The 24173-nt window shown below is 45.5% G+C and overlaps 1 protein-coding gene across 7 annotated transcripts in view; it reads right to left on the bottom strand.

The window, feature by feature from the left end:
• The window catches only part of TASOR2 (transcription activation suppressor family member 2), a 1665218-nt gene that overhangs the window by 367290 nt on the left and 1273755 nt on the right, over window positions 1-24173 (bottom strand). For all 7 annotated transcript variants that reach the window (XM_069629643.1, XM_069629647.1, XM_069629648.1 and 4 more), the window contains one exon: window positions 17317-19545. In XM_069629643.1, the coding sequence (XP_069485744.1) occupies window positions 17317-19545 (2229 nt within the window). The remainder of the gene's footprint in view (window positions 1-17316; window positions 19546-24173) is intronic.

Raw genomic sequence — 24173 nt, 5'->3', positions numbered from 1 at the left:
TTCCTGCTCTCGCTCTGCATTTCTCCTTCTGTCTACACCTCTGTTCTTGAAGACGGGGTCTTCACCTCGAAACGCGTCAGCTCCCAATGGACTGTCCATTCTTTAGAAGACATTTATGTTCTATATTTTTCTATATTAATTTGTTGTGTATCTATTGGTGTTCTCTCTTTACATCATTGTGAAATTTTACTAATAAGAATTGGCTGTATTTTCAGCATTGTAAAGTGTGCAGAGGACAGGAGGGTCCTACCTTTGGACCTTACTTGTTCTCAGTTTTTCATGTGACTGTGCTAGGGTCATAGTTCCTCTGCTGCACCTCAAACTGTTTGACTTTTTTTTTTTAACTTCTTTCTACATTTAGAAGACCGTTCGGTACCTGGTGTATCCACGCTGTTCCATCTCTTCAGCCACAGCCACCAGTCATTCACACCGAACCAGAAACACAAAATAGTGTGTCGACAAGGCTAAATGTCTTATCATTTACAACAACATATGTAAGAAACTGTTTGTTTCACCTTGCATACTAACCCACAAATATGCATACCTTCAGCGCCATGGCGCAGTCTGTAAAAATGTTGGTTTAGTTTTCTGTTAGTGTCAAATAAATAAAAACCTGTTTTGGTTACTATCACCTCTTCAGGTGTCACGCTCTTGGTCAGGGTAGCATTGACTCCACTGAAGGCATGTCAGGACGTTGTTGCAGTCTTCTGAGGGGCGAACAATATGTAGAAAAAGTGGAGGACGAATCATTGGGTGCTTTTGAAGATAAACCTGGGATTAGGTCTGGCGAGGCCGAGAGTGAGGCTTGCATTATATTATCCACCATCTCGCAGACTCTTTCCTCCCACATTTACTACTCCAGCCTAGTTAACATGGCATCCATTATTAATTCACTGTCCAATACTCTTCATTTAGTGTGACAACTTTGTTTTTCACCCCTAAAACTGAAGTCTCAGCCACTTGCACCGACTTGTTTAAAAGATTCAATGTTGTCATTCACAATCTGGTCCGGTGTGTGAAATGGCAGCACTTGAATCTGTAATCGTGTCACACCTCAAGGAACCTGGCGGCTTTGGACTAAATGGAAGCTGCGTCCTCCATTACTGGTTCCTTCACGTACAACGAAGCGCAGAGTACGAGTCTAGTCTTTTTCTACGCATTCCGACGCCCGTATATAAGCCACTCACTTCCGGGGTCGGATGCGTTGCAACGAACAGTTTTCCTGATCGCCTGCGCTGCCGTACTCCTTGCACTTCGCTCATCAGTGTTTTGCTCTCTTACTCGCCTCGTTTCCTCCCGTCCTTCCTCTTTGTATTTCCACCTTATCTTCTCGCCTCCGTTTTCCTTGACCCTCCTCCTTCTACCTTCCGCTCCCATCTTCCCCCTGTCCCGTCCTCCCGTCTGGTGTTCATATTCCTTCAGTCTTACCTTCTTTCATTTCTTTCCTCCCAGTCTTTACCTTAGAGTTGCCTTCCCGTGTAACGACCACCTTCTGTGTAACGGATTGCCTTGCCTCATCCCCATTGGCGTTTTCTTGTACTTCCGGTGTACCGACTCCTGCTTGCCTAACGGATTGCCTGCCTTTTCCTGTACTGTATTGTTGCTATCCAGACTTTCTACTACTGGACCTACACCCAGGTTAACCATCTCCGGATATTCCTTGTCCACTCATCTCTTAGCTGAAGCATTCTGGGTTTTTTTATGCCGCTGGCTTTTTCCCCGCTGTTTAACGGCTGAAGAGGGTAGTCACAGTTCACCCATTGGGTGTCACTGTGGCGTCCTTTCACGGTCGTCCTTCTCTGCAAAAAAAAAAAAAAGGGAAAGACTCGAACACAAGATAACCCGAAGCTTGCTTTACATCGAAAGATCAGAGGTGAGGAGGAAGGGGAGGACAGGGAATCAGAGTCTTCACAAGCAGAAGAAGATATAACCGATATATCTGACAAATCGGTATTCCTAACTGTTACGCGCAAGCCAATATCTCAGTATCCAGTATGTCGGAGGGATGAGATAATCCAAACCCTGCCCTATCTTTACTGTCTTTAGCTGGGGCAGATTTTGAAAAGTAATTTGTTATCTTTGTAGTAAACATCTTGTTCACTTCCAGTTTGGTGCAAGCAATTGGCATTAAATAAACTTGCAAATCAGATATGAATGGGTCTGGTATCCTAAAGTGTAGAGTAGAAGTAGAAATATCTATATCAACGAGAGTAGATGGAATAGGTGGGTTATTTCCATTCTGAGTGTTAAGTTCATTTGGAGGAGGGATCGCACACTCCTTCAGTGAAACCCCCAGCACAGTTTTACTTCTTAAAGTGTACATTGTCCACCTTTTCTGGTGCAAATAATTCTCATCGGCCAATCACCAAGTGTTCTTTCACTTACCTTTCACTTCACTGCCGTTGGACTGCAAGACTTAAGCGACCGCACTTCGCGTGTCAATCTCGCTGTCTGAATCCGAATCCTCCCCCAACTCCTCACCTGAGCTACTGGAGCTGATTGCTGGTGCCTTCTTCCTGCGGTAGTCCTTTTTTTAAATGAAGGTATGATCTACCTCAGGAAGACGCCACAATGGTTACTTAAACTACAAGCAAGCCTGTGACCCCACTCCCGAAATAGCCGGGTTGGGGAAAAAGCCTGCTTAGGCACAAAATACCCTGCAATATGTTCTTCTAGTGTTTGGAGAGAGGAGTAGTTTCCTGAGTATACAGAAGTCCCAGGTGTGGTAGCTGTGGAGGGTATCAGATGGAAAGTCACTCCCTTAGTATGTCCAAAAGTAGAATGCCAAAGAATTCCAGTAAGTGTTCCTCTCGAAGGGGGATAAAAGGGTAACACGAGAAGAGCAGACACTTCAATGAAGAGGAGGACTGTGCTGAAAGTCTGAGTCCTGAGAAAACACTGGCAGCCGTTGTGTATGGACAGCAGATAGAAAGGGAAAACGAAAGAGAATTAGAGAGCCGGGAGACCGGTGAGAAATGCAGGGATAGTGCGAGAGAGTACACCAGAGGAAATGGAGAAACCTGGACAGGACAGTGTGCCATGCGCGGAGAGCGGAGGGAATCCTGGTGCACGAAAGCACAGCAAAGAGCAGAATGAGAGAGAGAATCTGCTACGTAAGCGTGGCGGAAGAAAGACAGGACAGGGCTTAGCAAAGCCAAGGGAGTCAGAGCGTACAAACAAAAGCAAGGCAAAGCACAATGGTTGAAACGCGCTGGCCGCCAGGAGTACTAAATGGAAGTACCTTCTGCCGGCGGACATCTTGAAAAAGACTAGACCGCGTTGTATGCGCCGTCACACAATGTGGTGGGAAAATCAATGACGGAGAGCCCGCCAGCGCTCCCACAGGCACCAGACTGGGGAAGGCATGACATTCCATCACACTTGCAGCTTGCAAGCCAGCTCCTCCTTCGGGCTTAAAAAAGGTATCTACAGCCAGGAACACAGGGGAAAAAAATGACCCCTCTCCACAAAAGCACTAGGTCGATTGCCGCTGTCCGTCATTATCAGGATGTTCTTCACTCATACAGAAGGCAAAAAGACCATCAGTGTTAGTCGGAATGCCCTCAGCTCTACAAGATCTATGTGTAGTATGAGGGGTCCGAAATGAAAGCCGGACACAAAGTTGTCTAGTTTTTGGTTAAAGACTTATTAACTTAAACAGGTTGGGAAAATTCCTCTCTGACCCTGCTCTGAAGAGGAGTTTCCCTACATAAAAGCAAAAACGAAGGATATGTCTGACAGGATGTCAAATCAAAAGCTGCCCTTGCGTCCAAACATTCTATCCTGACCCTCACACTACAGACACAAAGCAAGAAGGGAAATGCTTTAAACCTGGTAATGGCAAAAAGTATCCTGTCAGGGTTCCGGTTCCTGGACCCAGTGTCCACCATTCACGTAAGCAGCTCGCTTCCCCGAAGCGCTTCCGACAGTTGTGGTGGTTGCCGTGGCACCTGCACAAATGCTGCGGCATCAAATACATAACATTCCTAGACTTCTGAGCGTCTATAACGTTGCCTTGGTTGCTCAACACACAACCAGTACGTGGCGCATAAGTCACAACATCAGGCACACAACACGGAAGCATAAAGAAGAGAGGCATCGAGCTTCTGATTAAAGTAAGTCCCTTTTGTTCCATTGCCTCTTGTTTCTATATTTTGCTCGGCTGTTACCGACCCTTGCTTTGTATAGCGACGTGCCCTGTATTTCGATTGAGTTCTATCTGCTGTTACCGACCCCTGCCTTGTGAAACAACTTGCCTTAGGATTACAATTTTCTTGTACTTGCTGATTTTCTGGTTAACAAATACAGCTCCATGGATTGCCAATTGTATTTTACAGTGATAGACTTGGTTTCAAGATTTCCATCTTACTGACAGGGTTCTCTGAACTTCGGATGCTACGCTGACTGCCAGAGTGCCCTCTGTCTCACGTTAGAGCACCCTTGAGCCGCCCGGGAATACAGGTCCTTACTAACCATATTAACTCCTTCCTCCTTTCGCCTAGGCATTGCCCCTTTATTCTTTTTTTCTGTTCTATGAGGGAAACCCAACAAATATCATCCAAATTAGGAGTATTTTGCCACCAGTCATCCTCTTTACTTTAAAGCCCATTCCCAGTCTACCCAGGTTATTGTCTAGCAGCTTATTTGCTTTATGTTTTCAAGCATATTCCTATAATAAAACTGTCCTTCATTTTCTTGCAGCCTGGTGAATACCTGGTGGTATTTTTTGCTCTTTCAGGTGAACCTCTATCCTGTCCATTATAGTTTAAACGGACAGGGTGGCATTTCACTGGGAAGGTCACCATCTCAGAGGAGGCCCTCTGTGGGCTAATCAACGACCAATCCAAACAGATGCGCGTCTCTATTTCTCGAGTGTTTGGCATTCCTTGGCAGCGTGAATATTGACATGTCCATAAATAAAGAATCAAATAGCTCAAACGTAAATGTTCTCCAAGATTACAAAACCTTGCTTCTAGAGGGTGGTTCCCTTTGCCTGGATTCTTCAATGGTATGACAATGACTTTTGGTCTAACAGTTCTTTGTGTCTTTCTTGGCCCACAACAGCTTGTTAGCCTTGTAAGTCCTTCTTTAACACAAGTTCCTTCTTTGCTCACAATACTGTCCTCTGTTGACACTTCTTGTAGGTTTGCAATTTGCCTGGTATACTCCTCTGCCAGGTAACCAGGAGTTGCGAATCTAGATGTTTTGCATGTGCTGTTGTGTTAGAAATGTAGGCGTTCTTCCCTCCATCCAGCACTGCGCTCCCAGCTCTAGGTGCTCCACCACCTGTACTGGATCCAGCCAGAGCAGCACTCTAGCGTTACAGCTGTGCTCCGAGTGAAACAGCAGAACTAAGTCTCCACATAGTAAGGGACCAAAACCTTAGGTGCTCCACCACCACCACAATACTCAGAATCTAGGGATACCTAGCCCAAAGGATAAGGACACCCAAGGCGTGTACCCAGGAAGCACCATTCACCTCTGCCTCAAAATCACCTCCCTACCCTCTCGCCATGCCCCCTTGTCCATAAGCACAGACCACCTAAAACGACAAAGAAGCTGAAGGACAACTACAACCCAAACAAAACTCAGGAAAGTGTTGCTGGTGGGCACTGCAACCGAAACACTATAAAGCAAACTCATTAAACTTGTAGACTCGAAAGGACCACAATATGCCATGACACAGAACGGAATGATGCAAGAGAAAACTAGGAGAAAGAATACATCAAATGGAAACACACCATGGGACCACGCCAACAAACAAAGACACTACGGAACACATACACATAAGCATGACAGAAAATAGAACAAACTCCAAAAGAAGGGACTCTGTTTTTAGATGAGGGCTGATGCACATGACAGCGTTGTTATTGTGCTCTCTTCTGTTTGATACATTTGTCCCGGTATGCTTGTTATGTGTTTTATGTTGCACACTTAAGCCTCAGGGTTCACCTGGTGCGCATTATAAATATATTAAAGTAAAACAACATCTCTATACATAACACCATACCTCGCGATGGACCACCCACCAAAACAATTCACAACCACCAATGATACTAGATGCTCAACTAAAATACCAGTACTGCACAGGAAGATACCAGAAACATCTGGAAGGAGTCGGTCCTCACTCAATATATCACCAAAACTCTAGGGCACCAACAGCAACTGCAAAGGGATACAGAAGATGAACCAGAAGAAGTCAGGAACCCAATACGAAACCTATCTACTCAATTACGAAGCAGACCCTAATGAACACACCTCACATCCTGAGAGCAACAGGGAAACCCGCCAACAAGACCACCATAAAACGACATCAAGAACAAAACAAAGCACGGTTAAAAAAATACAGTAATCTAATCAAAGCAAGATCAATGTCCAAACGTGCTAGAGAAATCTACGATCTACTCTATGACGGTGGAATAGACATCTTATTCGTCACAGAAACCTAGTTAGATGACAACTACAAAGTCACACAACACCTCTGTCTACCCAGCAACTTCAAATGCACATAGGTAAACAGAAAAGGAAAAAGAAGAGGACTGGCAATAGCCTACAAAGAACACCTGAAAATAAAAACAGATGACCCAACTAACATCAGAAACTGCAAATCCCTCGTTCTTCATCAGGCAGCTAACTTAAAAACAAGCCTCACATTCATACTCCTCTATAGACCACCGACCTATGAAGCAACCTTTGTAGACACCTTCATAGAAGCCAGCACAAACCTGGCCATCAAACTCAATCACCTGATAATTCTCAGTGACTACAATATGGTTTGAAGAAGAGAACGCAAACTCACAAAAATCACTAATCAAGCAGCTCAAGACAATGAAACTACGCCAGATGGTTAAACGAGAGACGCACACAGGGCATACTCTTGACGCAATCTTCGCCAACAAAAAACTGATCTCAAATGCGCCACCAATACAAATTCTATGGAGTGACCACCTCATCATGCCATTTGTGATCCAACTACCGGCTTAAGCATTCAAACAGCCCTAAAAGCTCCCTGTGATCTGGAAAAGAAACTGGAACACCATCAAAAGTAGTAACTTTAAAGAACAACTGGTATCCTAGAAACCATCAACAGCATACCTAGACGGAACAGACCTAGACGTAAAAGCAGAACTAGACCAGAAATGGATTGCAGAAACAATGTACAGCATCTCACCGGAAAAACCTTTCATCCAATCACAAGAGAAAGCAGTGGCAAGATGGTTTACACCCCACCTCAATACAATGAAAAAAACAAACCGGAAAGTAGAATGGAGGAAGAACTACGACCAGGCAAAAAGATTAAACTTTCAGAAACAAATTAGAGTATACAAAAAAGAAATTCTAAAAGCTAAAAAGAAATACTATGACAACCGAATCACAAAAGCAATCAACACCCAGAAAGAACTATTCAACATCATAAATGAGATGCGAAACCCACCTGGATGCAACAACACTGGAACACATAGAAAACCACCAACTATTGGAACAGGCACAAGTCGGCTTCAGACCCATGAGAGGGACAGAGACAGCACTTCTGTCTATCTGGGATGACCTAAAGACCAACCCATATTCCAAAACAAACTCAGCACTGATAATACTGGACCTCTCTGCAATGTTCGACACAGTCAGCCACAACATCCTCATCAAGAGACTAGAAGAAATAGGGATCACCAACACAGCACTGCTCTGGATTAAATATTTCCTATCTGAAAAAACAGAAAGAATATGGCTAAATCCATTCAAATACACGCCACAGGAAGCGACCTGTGGAGTACCACAAGGATCCTCCCTATCCCCAATCCATTTAAACATCTACATGACTGCACTAATCAACCTCTTCAAAAGGCACGGCCTCACCTGGAACAACTACGCAGATGACACCCAAATCTACAAAATCGAAGATCTACAAGAGTAGAACACAACGCTAGTAGACTGTCTCAAAGAACTCTATGAATACATGAGCACAAACAGCCTCAAAGTCAACCCGGGCAAGACAGAAATCATGAATACATCCAAAAACCAGTCAAGCAACCAATTCATCCCATGGCCCACAGAACTAGAAACAATGCCCATGCCATACGGGATAGTCAAAAAACTTGCAATCCTAACAACGAGCCTACCCTAGGACTAAAAGTAAATGAAATAATCAAGAAATGCTTCTTCCATCTGCACACGATCAAAAAGATTCTACAATTTTTCACCTTTACGCACAGAACACTGGCAATCATCTCACTCATCATGTCCAGGATAGACTACGCCAACAGCTCATACCTCGGAATGCCAGATTATCTACTGATGAAACTGCAAAGTATACAGGATCCGGTTGCCAGTCTTCTCCTCAAACTCTCACGAAGGGAGCACATCCAGCACTAAAGATTCTACATTAGTTGCCAGTCAAAAAACAAATTACATTGAAAACAATGTGCATAATACACAGAGCAATCCACGACCAAGGAGCAGAATTCTTACAAAAGAAAAACACCATTTACAAGCTGACCAGAACCATTGCAAAATATGCTGATCCCTCAACTCGGTGGGGGGAATGGTGTTGAAGCTTTTCCCGAGGTAGAGTGCAGGACCGCTTCAATGAATTGCAGCTTTTGGGAAAGTGTCACCTGGGAATTCTTGAAATTGAGGGAGAAGCCCAGTTTGGGAAAAGAGTGGCAGGTGATATTTAGATGTTCTAGAACTTGTTCGGAAGAACACGCTCTGATCAGCCAATTGGCTAGATAGGGAAGATATGAATCCTTCCCCACTTTAGATTTGCTGTTACCGCCGCCATCAACTTGATGAATACTTTCAGGGTGGGGGTCAGCCCGAAAAGCAGTACTCAAAACTCAAAGTGAGAACTGCCAATGGCGAACCTCAGGTACTTCCTGTGCTTGGGATGTATAGCCACATGAAAGTAAGCATCCTGAAGATCGAGTGACACCACCCAGTCGTAGAGTTGAAGGGCCTGGAGGATCTGCGAGAGAGTCCATCTTGAATCCGTCTTCCTGCGGAACTTGTTCAAGCACCTCAGGTTCAAAATGGGTCGCAGTCCACCATCTTTATCGGGAACAAGAAAATAGGAGGAGTAACAACTGTGGTAATGCTCTGCAACTGGTACCCTTTCCACAGCACCTTTCTGCAGCAGGGAGATAATCTCCTGCAGAAGGAGCGTGTATGGTTCCAGAAGAGACTGTTTGGGAGTTGACTGCATTGACGTGTATCGCTTTGAGTTTTCTCGTGATGACGACAACATTGATGCCACTCAAGGATGCTTCTTGGACAAACTATTCAGACTCTTGGACGTGCGATGTTAGTGAGATTTATAATGTTTATGCTTCATCCCCTCTCCTAGTGAAACATCCATCACTTTTTGCTGGACTTCTGGACCTTTTTCTTCAACCCTGAAAGAGTGGAGTCTTTTTTCCACTCATTTATTCTTTTGGGATCTGTCTTTTAGAGCGCGATTCTTTGTATTCTACCTGTACTATGGAGGCTAGTCTTCTCCATAACTGTTAAAAGGCATCGGTGTTTTACTATTGCAGCACACCGCTCCTTCTTAGTGTAGCTGCGAAGCATTAGGGGCCTCCTTTGAGAATCTATTCTTTATCATACAGTAACTACAGTTCTTACTTTGTATCTCTTCTAAAACTTTATAGTCAGAGATTGGCACACACCACCTTAGGTGGAGTGCCAAAGGGATACCTAGTATCCCCCTTCTCTCTGCTCCTGTGACTCTTTAGTCACATAGACAATCTCCTAGCTATGGCTGGTGGCAGTGGACGTGTTCCACCAACTATTGTGTAATTTCTGGACAGCAGGCTATGTCCATAGCCTCGATAGTGCACAATTGAGGCACCCAAGTACCAACATGGGGGCTCCCTTCTTTTTTTGCCAATTCTAGCGTGGTTAATATTTGTTAGCCCTTCTTCTACCATTCTGGGAGGGGGAGATCAGTGTGTGTGTTCTGCCTTTGGCTGGGCCCTTGGGTGCACCCGCCTAGGCTCCAGTGTGTCTGGGCAGGAAGGAAGTTGGGGATGAGTTTTCCACCCCCCTGTCCTTTGTCTGCCAGAGTGCCTGCAAAAGAAACAGCTCCCAGTTCGGGTCTGGCTGTCCTGATTGGACAGCCAAACACCCCTTTCTGTAAATTGCTGAGAGAGATTGCAGAGGAGTGTGTGCTGGAACTGTATAAAAGGTGAGGTTCCTCGAGTGAAAAGCAAGTTGGCCACTGGAAGCTGAAGTAACCGAAGATGATATGATATTTCATTTGTATCGCGCTCGTACACAAGTGTTTCAGAGAGCGACTAGGCGAGGGAGGGGAACAGTGGAGAACACAACACAAAGAAAACTTACTAGGCCCAGTGACATTGAGAACGCGCAAGTGCATGGGAATGGGAAAAGGGAAAAAGTGCATGGAAGGGGGAGAGTGGAAAGTGAGGAGCAGAGGAGAGCAGATAAATAATAATACATAAAAAATAAATAGAAAATGGGGGCAATAAACAGTGGTAGTGCAGCCAGCAAGTGGCAAGTGCTGTGTTTAAGGCAGCAGACTGGGTAAGTCTGCTCAGTGCAGAAAAAGAAGAAAAATGGGGGTGGGGGCAATCTGTAAGGGTACAGATACAGTTCCCAGTGCAAGGAGTGGCCGGGAGGCAGTGCAGGAGGGTGGCAGGGTGAGCAGGTACCTGGGACCAGGGGACAGAGTGTGGCCAGGTGCACAGTGCCAAGAGAGAGCAGATCTGCAGGGGAGAGGGGGAGCGAAGGCGGAAGCAAAGAGGAAGGTCTTGAGGTTCTTCCGGAAACAGAGATGGTTTTCCTCAAGTTTTAGATTGGCAGGGAGGCTGTTCCAGAGGGAGGCCCCAGCCGAAGATGGAGGTCTACCCCCAGCTCGTTACTTTGAAAAACGATTGACCTGGAGGGAGTTAAGAGGTAGAGAAGCGAAGAGCTCGAGGGGGGAGGTATTTGCGGAGGGATAGCTGAAGGTATTTTGGACCCAGGACCCAGAAAGCCTTGTGGACAATGAAGAGGGTTTTGAATTTAATCCTTGCATCCACTGGGAGCCAATGGAGAGATTTCAGGGCTGGAGAGATACGATCCCAGGGCTTGAGGCCAAGGACAAGTCTCGCAGTCCTGTTCTGGATAAGTTGCAGAGGGCAGAGAGTAGAGGCAGGTAGATTTAGAAAGACGCTGTTACAATAGTCCACTCTAGAGAGAACCTGAGCTTGGGAGACAGTGAGCTTCTGAGGGAAGGAGAGGAAAGGCAGAGTACCTCTGAGGAGGTGCAGTAGGAAGTTTGACTTTTTAGAGACCTCAGAGATATGGGCGGAGAAAGAAAGTGTGGAGTCAAAGATGACCCTGAGGTTCTTAGCCTCGCAGGTAGGAGGGGGGCCAAGGGAGGCTGGCCATAGGGTGAGGGAGAAGGATGGAGATGGTGTGCCGATGAGGAGGATCTCTGTCTTGCTGGCATTCAGACAAAGATCATTGGCGGCACACCAATCTTGGATGGCAGTAAGGCACTCCGAGATGAGAGAGGGAGAGGAGGTGGCTGAGGGCAGCCGGAAAATGAGTTGAGTGTCATCAGCGTAGCACTGGAAATTTGAGCAGAAAATAGCAATGCAGTGGGCGAGAGTTGGCAGGTATTGGATGAAGAGCCAAGTTGAGAGGTTAGACCCCTGGGGAACCCCACAGGTAGAGAGGAAGATAGATGATAGGAAGGACCCCAATTGGACCTGGGAGTGTTGGTCAGAGAGGAAAGAGGTCAGCCAGGCCAGAGCCTGATCAGTGATGCCCAGGTTATCATGGAGACGGTTGAGCAGGAGGGTGTGGTTGACCGTGTCGAAGGCAGAAGAGAGATAAAGAAGGATGAGGACAGAGGGAATGTTGGAGTCCAGGTTGGAGAGCAGATCTTCACAGATATTCAGGGGAGCAGTTTCCGTGCATGCTTCTGGCCTCTCTGAAGCGTGACTGGTGGTCATGGAGACAGCCAACAGACTCTGAATGAAGGTTAAGCTGAGAGATGGCCAGCTTTTCCAGGAGGTTGTCCAGAAAGGGGGTTATGGAAATTGGGCGATAGTTAGCCAGAGAGGAAGGATCAGCTGTGGGTTTCTTGAGAAGAGGATGCACAAGGGAATGCTTCAGAGAGGAGGGGAAAGATCCTGAGGCAAAGGAGTGGTTGCAAAAATCGGCAAGGGCTGGAGTGAGGGTGTCAATGTGGTCCTTGATGATTTTAGAGGAACAGGGATGAACCTGTTTTGACAAGGCTTTCATAGATCGGACTGGTCTAGCGACCTCGTCAGGGGAGAAAATGGAAAGGAAGAGAAGAAAGGTGGGAGGGATTGAAGGGGGTTCTGCAAGCACAGACTGAGCGGGAATGGGGGGGCAGGGGAGGAGCGGGTGGACAGAATGTCCTGAGTTTTTTAAATAAAGTGCGAGGCAAGGGCATTGCAGAGAGCCCGGGAGGCAAGAGGAGGGGTGGAGGAGGGTGTGGAGACTGTTGCAGGGTTGGCAAGCTCCCTGCAGATTTTAAAGAGTTCAGCAGAGTTGTTAGATGCCGTAGAGACACAGGCTTGAATGTGGGCTCTCTTCTTAGTGCGGACAGAGAGTCGGTATTGCCTTTGGAGCAGGCGACAGGCCTGTTTGTCAGAGGAGGAACAAGTAGCCCTCCATTTGCTCTCAGCCGCCCTACACCTCTGTTTAAGTGTAGCTAGGTCGGAGTCATACCAGGAATTGCACTTGGCTTTGGGCTTCAAGCGGATCCTCATGACAGGGGCAAGAGCATCAAGAGTATCAGCGATAGAAGAGTAGAGAAGGGACAGGGTTGTGTCGGGGTGTGAATCAGACAGAGGAGGAGGAGGGGGGGGGAGAGAAGATGGCAGTGAAAGCCTCCGCTGACACACGCTTCATAGGTCGGATGTCCGAGAAAGTAAGTGGCAGGGTTGGGGTGGGGTTGGCTGGGGGGGAAGAGAGTGTGAGATGGGAGGAGAGAAGGCAGTGGTCACTCCAGGAGGGAGGAGTGGTCAGAGGGATAGAGAGGGGGAGGCGGGGGGAGATCAAGACATCAAGTGTGTGTCCTGCAGAGTGCGTCGGGCCTGAGGGGAGGCTGGAGAGGGAATCGGAGAGGTTGCTAAAGAGCAGAGATGGGGGGACAGGGAGAATCGAGGTGGATGTTGAGGTTACCAAGGAGGACGAGTTGAGTGGTTGATGCCAGGTGGGAGGAGGAGTGGTCAGCCCACTCAGAGAGAAATGAGGTGATTTGCCCGGGGGGGCCGGGAGAGAGTAGCAACAGTAAGGGAGTGGCTGGGAGAGATTGAGAGCCTTCGGACAAGGCATTCAAAAAGAGGAGTAAATCCGAATTGGGATGATAGTGGCGGGAATCCACTCAGGAAAGATCAGGACTGGGTGCGGAGAGGATCTTGTAGCCCTCAGGGAATAGAGTGTCAAAGCTTGTGACAGAGCTGGCCGTGAACCATGTCTCCGTAAAACCGAGGACATCAAGGTCCAGTTCTTCAAGGAGGTGGCAGATGTCAGAGGAGTGTTTGACAGCAGAGCGAGAGTTGAGTGGCGCAAGATGAAGAAGGTTGCCAGCCTTAAAGAACTTACGGGGGGGGGGGGGGGAGTACAAATCAGAGGTACGCCCTGCAGAGTTATGGAGGTAGCCTGTAGAGTGGCAGAAGAGGAGGAAAAAGTGGGCAAGCTAGCCAAGGAGTGAAAGGAGGGGACAGCTGGAGATGAGAGGAAGTTGATAAGGCGAGGGAAGCGCATATCGAAGAGGAGGAGATTGGCCTGAGGATCTTGGACCATGATAGTGCCATTTAGGTAGACATTAAGGATGACTCTGGAGGAGGCGAAAGAAGCCATGAGGACATGACGACTAAAGACGTCTGCAGACCCTTTGCAACACCGCGAAGGGACCACTGCTGTCCTGGCCACGACAGAGAAGCTCAGAAGAGGACAACTCCTACCCTTTCGCTGGTGGGAACAACCAGTCCCAAGACAACCTTTGATTTGAGCCATCTACTGAGGTCCTGTGAGTTTCTAGAGCTGCGGAAACCCCAATACCAGGAGACCTGCCACCCATTTCGAGTGCATCATCGTGGAAAGGCCGAATCCGTCTCAATCTTTGCTGAGCCCTGAAGGACACTCCAGGGATCTGATCCAACTCGCCCTGACCCCCTCAAGAGTGCGGGACAGCAGGAAGCAAAGAAGATTGACCGGATTAATCGAGTTCTTTGTTGGTGGTGCAGAAAAGGCATAAAAACTGCAGAGTGAACCAAGAAGTTGCTGAAAGTCGTGCCCCAAGTCTACCCTCGAGAATGCTGCTGAGGGATCCCATCCACTGTCCTGCCTTCAGTCATCAGACCAAGGAACCCTGAGGTCAGGTCCAGAGATGCAACATTGCATAGCATCCAGCATAAACATTTTCTTCCAACCAAAAGGTACTGTGGGGAAAAAGGTATTGCTTACCTGATTCCATAAAGTCGCTCCAGTCCAGGGCAACCCACTCTTACCTCAGACTGAAACCATTGCTTGTGTCCCTTTAGCAAGTCCTTTCACAGGGTGTCCAATGTTGGTTAAGCCTTCTTGTATCTTCCTTCTTAGAGACTAGAAAGTATCCACAGGAACTTTTGATTCCTTCTGCTTTGCAAGATTTTAAGTCGCTGCGAACTGCCTTTTAGCTGACTTTGAAAGACTTGCTGTGCTGCAAAACAGCCTCTACAACCTGAAGCTCTACTAGGATAAAACTAGCCAACAGGTTTCCTCCCCAGAAATCACAATCTTACATGTGTATGCAGTCTAAATACAATTACTGTATTATTTTGTGGGTGCGCAATATTACCGATAGAACTGTCAAACTCCTATAACAATTGTATGCGTTCAACAACTACCAACTAAGAAGTGGCCATTTGAAAGTATTGAAACGTATAGCTAGGTGTGATGGTTTATTGTGCCAAGTATTTAACAGTGACTTGTGTAACTATAATAAATATATATTTTAATATACATATAAGTGTTTCTTTGATGTACTTAACTTACTGGGTTCAGTGTACTTACCTGCAGCTCCCATCTTCCTCTTAAGATAAGCCTAACCGCTCTGCCACTATACCAAGGTCCTGAGCTAGTACAGACTGATACTAAGAGTTGAGGATCAACAAACGACTGGGATAGCTCACTAAAGTCTTACCTCCAAGTAAGACTTCAGAAACACTCCCCTAACATGGGAGAAGTCGTTTTTCATGACTCCCGGTCGGCCTTATGAGGCACGATGGGGTAGGAAGCTGTCTCTGGTTCTTTTGAAGGACATTGCGGTTCTGCCTTTGAGAACACCTCCATCATTCGAAGACGGAATTCCTCCCAATCTGCTTTGGAGGCAGACTTACTCATGAAGCATATCTTCTTCCTGTCAGGCAAGGAGTTTGATGAGAACGATGAGCAATGGCACCCATTTTTAGATTTTTGTTGAAATGAGGTCGAAGAAGAGTGCCGTGAATCGCTCCTTGACCTGGAGCGCATCTTTGGTCTCTGAAGCAAAATGCCCGTCAAGTTGTTTTCTTCAGACTATCTCCTCTTCGAAGATGGTCTTGTTGGGTCGTTACAAGAGAGGCATGGCTTGATTTTGCAAATGCTGGTCGCCCTTAGCAGTAGTCTTTGGGGTCTTTTGCACAGTGCTCATTTTCAAGGGGTCTTGGCCCCACTCAATGATCTTCTGAACGGCTGCAGGACTCACTTACTGCACATTCAGGATGAGGGCTGCCCCAGCCCTATAATGGCAGGGATCTGCACCATTCAAACTCTGACCTCACATTTGCCCAGCAATAGACACACATCCCCTTGCTAGAATTGGACAAGCGAGTCCCATCCCTCATATCCAGCCGGTTTACACACTCCTTCACTTTGCCTGGGAATCCAAGATGGATTCTGCCAAACTGAATTCCTTATATGGCAACTACTGACCGGAGAAGGCAGGAAGAAGCCGAAGAAGATGGCCAAAGGATGTGGAGAAAAAAACATGGCACAGCTATTTGGAGTATATAGTACTCAAAATGGCATTAAGCTGCAAAATCTAAAAATACATGTGAGTACAACAAAAAAAACAGTAAAACAAAAATGATGCAGGTAAGGCTAGTCTCTCCAATGTGTTCCTCGGTGTCCCTAGGAGAGAGAGCAGTCAGGCTCCCTTTGCTTGAAGTCCAGTCCCTTCAGCAGCCCAACCCCATCGTGGGTTGGACAAGGCCTAATTCAACCGTAGGGAGTGGCTGTTTTTTGGGGCGGAGGTGTACCACATTCAGTCCTGATCCTTACTCCGTTCCAGACATAAAAAGCAGTGCATGGAAGGGTATAATGTCTGTGCTAGTCAAATAGAAATCACAGGCTCTTAAAGGAGTCTGTAGCTTGTCTATTAGGGCTGGGGATGGCCAGAGCAGGAGCATGTAGCCCCATGTAGAGGCTACATCTGTTGACTAGCCCTTACACAGCTCAATCTGCAACTGCCCACACTGTTTACCTTGACTACATTAAAAATGAAAGCAGCATGCATTTAAAGTTAAAGTAGGATGTGAGGGGAGGGGTGTCAACTGGATAAATCATAATAAGCCAATCCAGGTCAGCTTTGTACTCCCAGTTTACTAAACACATTCCTGCATCTTACGTTACCACAGTTATAAGATGAACATGCAACAATGTCAAAAGTGTGAAGTTTTTCTTAGCAAGCATGATATTTTCCAAGTGTTCACACCACATACATTTTATTACCTCATGTTACAGGAAAGCAGGCCTATTCTCTGCACAGCAGCCCTTCACCCTCACTCTCCCACCTAGCTTATGCTGCTAAACAAACTCCGCTCTATCCAGCAAACTGTTTGAACTGTAAGCTATGCTAGGTTCAACAGTACAACACATATGCCGGTCTTTATTCTTTACCCCATAACTAGTCACGTTTTCATCTTTGACCTACAATATGGTTATATCTTCGAGGAAGGGAGTGCCCACTTTTCTCTGACTTATGTTGGTTTCATTATTTTAATGAGTTGTATTTGCCTTACTAAACTCAGCAGTACCTTTCCTAAGTTTTAGACTCCATCCACTGTGCCCTAGGACACTGCCTTCCAATTCCAACAAACTGTTTAAACACTTAAATAACTGACAAATTAAGATAAATGTATTCACCTATGATCATTTTTAGGGAACACAAGGAATTAAAACCCTGGAGTGGCGTTCTAAGCATCAAGTCTCCAAAGGATTGCTGGTATACCCACAAAGAATAACTGTGAATCATATAAAGTGTAGCACATCACATATACAAAAGTGTCTCCATTCACACAACCAAACATTTCATACCTTGATTTCCGAAAAGTATGTTTCTTCTTCGATTTCAAGAATGTAAAACAATAAGAGTTTCTTGCAGGCCTCACTGACCACATTGTTCAGTCTGGAACGAAGGTTGCTGCACAGGTCCGTAATGATACTTTGCAACAGGACCGGTTCTTGGTTAACTGAAGCAGAGCTCTCTTTTTGCACAACTGGCTCCCTCTGTTGCTCTGAGGCGGACCGTTCTTGTAATGGAGCAGTGCTCTGATCGGTCACAGGTTTGCCAGGTGTAAAGTCACCTGGCAATAGGCTGCTTGAAAGAGCACATTCACTTGAGACACCCGATGGCTGTCCTTGTTCTGCTGCCTTTCTTTTGTAGTTTAATCTATTAAAGTGAAAGGTAGTAGCATGCTCACTTGCTCGAACTCTGTGCTTTTTTGGAGGTCTGGCGCTGGGTATTTGTTGCTGAAGCCTCGATTTTAAAGAAGATTCTTCATAATCGTCATGTGTGTAACACCCGGTACGTCGACCAGCACTCGCTCTCCTTGGTTCCGAGCGCATTACTGTTATAACAAGTGGACTTCTACACCTGGCTTCTGGCTTCTTTCTGAAGGGAAACCTCTCAGCTGTTGTCGGGGTATAGATCGTCTGACCCTTTATTACCTGATTAACATTGTGAATAAATCGTAAATATTCAAGATCTAAAGTACTCCGTGTAATGTCATCACGGGCTACACATCTATTAGTCCAAGAGGTCAGGAAATCAGATCTTTCTGTAAAACCGGGATCCCATGGAAGGCCCCGTAATGCAACTCTTGTTTCTTGTACATCTTTTGTAACAGAAAAGTTTCTATATGTCCTTGCTGGACGGTAGCGATCGTCCTTTACCATGTCAGCAAAGCCTTTGTGTTTCTTAATACATTTCTCACGCAGAGGCCATTGTTCAGCTAGGACAGAGTCATGTTCGCATCTGCAATCGCCACCTTCACAATCTAGGTTTTTGCAACGACGTCTCTTTAATTTTGTTCTCGGAACAACATCATCACATCTTGAAGGCAAGACATCACCAACTTCCATTCTTGAACACTCAGGAACACAATCAGGTTCTTTCAGGTTATTTCCTGAATGTTGGCTAGATTGTTGGTCAAACCTCTGACCCGGGGTCATATCTTTCTGAACATCAGCACAAGGTACTGCGGCTGATTCCTCTAACCTGTCCACATTTTCGTGTGCAGTTTCTGCACATACCCCATGTCTAGGAGATTTTAAAGAAGGTTTTGCTGGGGAGGTTGGCGGTTCTGCGCTGATGTTAAGAGGACTTTTACTCGCAATCAATTCCTCTCCAAATTCTCTTTCTGGCAGTTCCAATTCATTACTAATCAGTCTCTCATCAGGAGTGCTTGCAGGGCTAATGTCAATTATGTTGTCAAAATACAAAACACACTCCTCACGGTCATTTTTTACAGATTCTTCGACTTCGAGAGCAGAGGTCTGTTCTGTCACAGAGCTCAGGTGATCTTCGTTTACAGGACCAAGCAGCTCTTTCTGACATGCAACATTTGATGAGCCATGCAACGACGGTAACTTGTTCTGCTGTGAACTGAAATGTTTGTAAACCACCCAACCGGTTGACGGACACTTCTCCACTCTAATATCACTAGATGATCTAGCCTCATTGAATTCAGTGCCAACAAAGGAATGGACTCCTCTGCTGTGAACACGACTTACTGCTGCTGATTTTGCATACGTGTTCATTAGACGTCCTTTGTGATAATCTGTCCTTTGAGTTTCAAAACTAGATTGTGTAGCACAAGCTTCATTCACTTCAATGTTCATACTCATGGATGAGCTGTTTTTGACATAAGCGCCAACCCCACTGTTGTAATCCATTACATCACAGTGCCGATGGCTCAGAGCAAACTCTTCAGGAGCAGTCTGAGTTTCGTTAGAGGGCGCTTCAGTGTCTTCTTTGTCCTCTAAAGTTATAAACACATCACCAGTTGAAGGATTGCTTTCAGAAACCACTGTTTCGTAGTAAACAGGCTGCACACTTTCCATATTGTCAGAAGAGTCAATGATTGTGCTGCCACCGTCCTTGTGTATAGGTCTTTCGGCAACAAGGCCATGCGTTGCATTATCTTGATTGTGGCTGATGGAATGGCTCTGATGTTTGACTGCTGTGTTATAGCAGCTATCATATGGAAAACTGTCAGTGACAATTTCAGACTCCACCACTTCCTCTGCAACATTCTCGGTTGCCTGAAAATATAAAAGTTGAAAATAAAGGCTTTATTGCAAACAATTGCATTTTCTTTCTTCACCAACTTTTTGATAAAAATCACATCACCATAACATAGGTTACAAGCGTGGGATTGCGCTTTTCAGAATGCCATTCAAATTGAGCAAGCAGTTGTCCACTTCATAACCTCATTTACTTAGTAAATTGATTCATGTACGATAAAGCATTTCCCCAGAACTCTAGACCTCCAGCACTAGTTTCCCTTGAACATTACCCTACTGTCTAACATATGAAGAGCATACTGACATACACATTGCCACGTTCAACAATGGCAAGAGTATTCACTCTAACTCCAAGTAAATTATGACGGAAACCAATTGTTCTACAAGAAGAATTGTTCTCTTTTTTACTTTCTCTTACATACGGGCATTCACTCACTGAAAAGTTAGAGGAAAAGCTAAATATCCCTGTAGAGGGAAATTAGCCCTAGGGAATGGTGATGCACCACCAATGGCAGGGATAGAAAAGGAAAATTACTATAACTAACTACTACAACCTGCCAGTATGCACTTTATAGATGAGTGAGAAATAGCTGCAGTAATTAAGAAGAGAAGTATAGAGTATAGAACGTGAGTTACTACCATTTTTGAAAAAAGCAAAAGTTGATAAAATGGGAACTAAAGTGAGGAATCTTTCACCATTATTCGCCCTCGAATTTAGTCCCAAGTGGGTAAGAAAACCCTAATTAAACCCAGACGGCTACTGGCTGTCCAAACAACATAATGAGGGTATCCAGTTTATTTATGATATCCTGAAACAATGTCAACCAGTTCCTGCGGCATACCACAGTTCATATTACAACCTGCTAGCTTCATTTCTTAGTGTATGCCAAAGAGCTAATTAAATAAATAACAATTTTTATAACAGATCATCTAAGCTGAATTGTTGTGTGTTTTTCTGTGAGGACTCATTTGGGCCCCTGACCACACCACCCACACACTACTGAGGCCCAGACTTGACTGCGGTAAATCATCACAACAAATGTACCCTCTGATCCTTTCCCCGCCTCACCACGACTTTTGGCTTTCAACAATACTCTGTTTTATAAAGCAGACCTGAAAAGTACATGCATCATATAAAGTACTCCAGCAATATAGGAATCCTTATTGAAATATGTCAAACAATAAGAATACAAATGTTGCATTATATTCACTGCATCTTGAAGACTACAAATACCAGAATGCAATTCCACAAAATTCTAAACAATGGCTCATAGGCTGTCTTTGAAGACTTAATCATCAAAAAGATAAGGCGATATGGTAACCTTTGCACTGTTTGACAAAGGCATGCTTTATGATGCAAGTGAAATGTGACATTCTCCCCGCCAAATGTTTTTTTAAATTTAACACACTAAATGTGAACATATCAATACTCTCAATAAATACTATGAATACCACCCAGTCCAGCCCCCTGGCAGTGGCTGCTGACTTTGAGTCAGGCCACCAGCCAGGATGAGGGAACTGAGCCGCACAGGGTATCCCTGCCGCTCGCTTTATGTAATTGACAGCGCGAGCCTGGCTGGGCTGTAAGTTAAATGTTGGCTGACCGATAACATCCAACATAATCCTAATAATAATGAGCTTATGCTCGTGGCACCGAAAACGTATTAAACAAATGACTTGTCAGATCAACCTACACCTCCTCCATTGTATGCCCTTCAAACCACATTTGCTAAAAAAATCAAAAACATTGCAATCATCTGGGATCCTGAATTTAGGCTGACCTCTAAAGGTGGTCAAATCAGTTTTTTTCCTCCCAACACTGAGGCCTGCTCTACATTACCTCCCTTAGGAGTCTGATGCAATAGTGTTTGGAGCATTCGACGCTCGCCTTGACTATGCGAATGCGCAGGGTTCGAAACGGAGATTCAATGAGCAGGAGCTAAAACATACTCCTGGGTGTCAGGCATCACCCTGTGGGCAGGAGCTACCACTGATGCCCCTTTAACTTTTTGTCCATTTTGTATGAACCGTTTGTGTTTAAATGTGTATTAGTTGTGTTGTAATTCTATTTTATTAACATTCTCAAATACTAAAAGATAATGTTACATGTATATGTTTGGAAGGCACCATTTGGCCCTAGGAGCCAATAGTAGCTCATGGTAGCTGTTGATTTCAAGCTAACCAGGCTCGACTATGCTAGAAGCAGGAGTTAAATAGCTTCCAGCTCCACTCAATTTCGAAACCTGAATGCGTTATATATAGGTCTTCCCAACTACCTTTTACATAGATCGCTCACGATCTTTGCATTGGCTCCCGGTAGGTTATCGTATCAAGATACTTTCTTTAGGTTTCATGTGCATCCATGGTGTAAGACCCAGAGCATTTCAAAGATAATCCACATTTATATCAACAATCTCGCCCTCTTTGCTCAACAGAATTGCATCTTTTAGCTATTCCCCCTTCTCATTGCACCACGAGTGGAGATCAATGTTTTTCCATTGCTGGACCCCCACCTTTGGAACAATCTCCCAATCCAGCTTCCATCTATGACCTCCGTGCTAGCTGTTTGGGGAAACCTTAAAACGTATCTTTTCTCAGAATCTCAACTGTGCAATTTTATGTCAAATCCTTCCCCCCTGCAATTTCTCTGTTTATTTTATATCACCTGCTCCCAGATGCAAATAGTTTTGCTCGGTACCCTATTTGGGTTTTGCACTATCAATTACAAATAATTCAAATCAAATCAAGAAGGGAAAGAAGTGGTGTTAAGGTTTGCAATAGCAGCCTGGACCACCAAGTTTTCCAGTGAAGCAAGAGCCTAAAGGAACATGGGGCTTTGTGGGTGCCAGCCTGTGCGTTTTAGCCACTCAAGCATTCAGTTTCACTTGCCTTTTTGCTCATTTGCTATGTTATGTTATTGGGCATTTGTTTAGCGCCTTTCACCATTGGTACGGTCTCAACGCGCTCTCAGTTGAACGCCCTCGGGGACTGTAGTCCAGGTCATTGGAGTAAGTCAGAGTAGTAAATAGTGCACGTGTGCACTCTGTATGTGTGAAGGTAGGCCGAATTCTCGTCGTGATTAGCTGTGTTCTAATATTAGAAGTGTGAAGTTTATGTGAGACACGCAGTATGTGTGCAGCTAGGCCGAATTGTCATGGGGTAGCTCCATTCAGCAGAAGTGGTGCTTGTATTTGAGATGTGTGCAGCTAGGCTGAATTGATCGTGGGGAATAGCTGTGTTCTAAAGGTTGTTGAGGTATGCAAGGTGGTGTATAATTATGTGTGCAGCTAGGCCGAATTAATCGTGGGGGGTAGTTGCATTCTAATGTTGTATGGTGCAGACTGGAGAGTCAATATATCGTGAGGTATGTGCGACTATTCGTGCAGTTGGAAGAGGACTTCGGGTTCCTGATTACCATCCTGTGCCTACCAATTTAACTATACTACTCATTATAGGCGATTGGTACTACAGGAGCCTCTAAGTCAACAATGAACTCAGCTCTGTCCACAAACATGGGCATAACTTTCCCGGCCCTAACAATATAAGCAAGGCTGAGTTTGGCTGTTTCTCACCTACAGTATGGGCCTTGTAGCTTCCAGATGCAGAGGCGAGTTGAGTAATTGAGACCAGGTATGCCAAGGGCTGCAGAGGGTAACAGTAATTCTAGTAGTAACAATCCGAGTGCATTACTGGGCTGAGGTTATGTCGCCCCTCCCTGTGTCTACAGGAGCAGGCAATTGTTAGTTGATTAACACCATCTTGATAAACAGAGTACATCCAGGCAATTGGGAATTACGAGTACTTCCTACAAAATGTGGTTGGGTACTCTATGAACCTGGAGGTTCCAGTGTAAAAGGCTGGGTCGTGCTATTGCTGCTGTGCGTGTGAACTTTTAGGTGCAGCGAATGGCTAAGCATTCCATGGTATGAATTGCAACAGGCGCGCATCGTAGTCCCCTACATGAGCTGAATTTGCCAGAGACGTCATCTGAACTAAATGCTCAGAACATTGCCAATACAAACAAAGAGCCAGCACAATCATAACGTTGGAACATAAGTGCTGCTGAGCCCTGGGTTCCGAGTCTCTGGCATTGAATTCCAAACAAATAAAGAGCGAACATGGTCATAACGTTAAAGCTTAAGTGCTACTGGTTTCCTGGTACGCATATGTAGTCCCTGTACTCATCTCTGTCTATTTTATGTCTGCACTCCTCTTTGTTTGCAGACATTTTAAATGAAAGACGAGAAGTGGCACAGAAGTCGTTATTGTTGTGCTACTAACACCCTCAGTCTGTCTACCACCTCTGTGTAGGGGAGGAGGGGTCCCGTGTCCTGCTTGGCTTTATTTTGCTACATAGCTTTCAGTCCACCGCGGAGCCGTGCACGGACAAGAAGTGGCCCGGAAATGGTTATTAGTGAGCTTCTAACACCCTCAGTCTGTCAAGCACCTCTGCAGAGGGGAGGAGTCGTCCTGTGTCCTGTATTGCTGCGCTACATAGAGGCCAGGCCAGTGCGGCGCGGTCAAGAAGTGGTCCAGAAGTGGTTATTGGTGGGTCGTGGTAGAGCGGCATGTTGGAAGTAATAAGTTATTGTACTTCGAGCCCCGTGTTTAGTCCCTGGGGAGTGAGTGCAGATTAATAAGGAACG

The sequence above is a fragment of the Ambystoma mexicanum genome, chromosome 12 (genome assembly GCF_040938575.1).
Source record: "Ambystoma mexicanum isolate Mex_15411 chromosome 12, UKY_AmexF1_1, whole genome shotgun sequence".
Lineage (NCBI taxonomy): Eukaryota > Metazoa > Chordata > Amphibia > Caudata > Ambystomatidae > Ambystoma > Ambystoma mexicanum.
The sequence above is the reverse complement of the archived record's forward strand: the minus strand, read 5'-3'. Positions and strand labels throughout refer to the sequence as shown.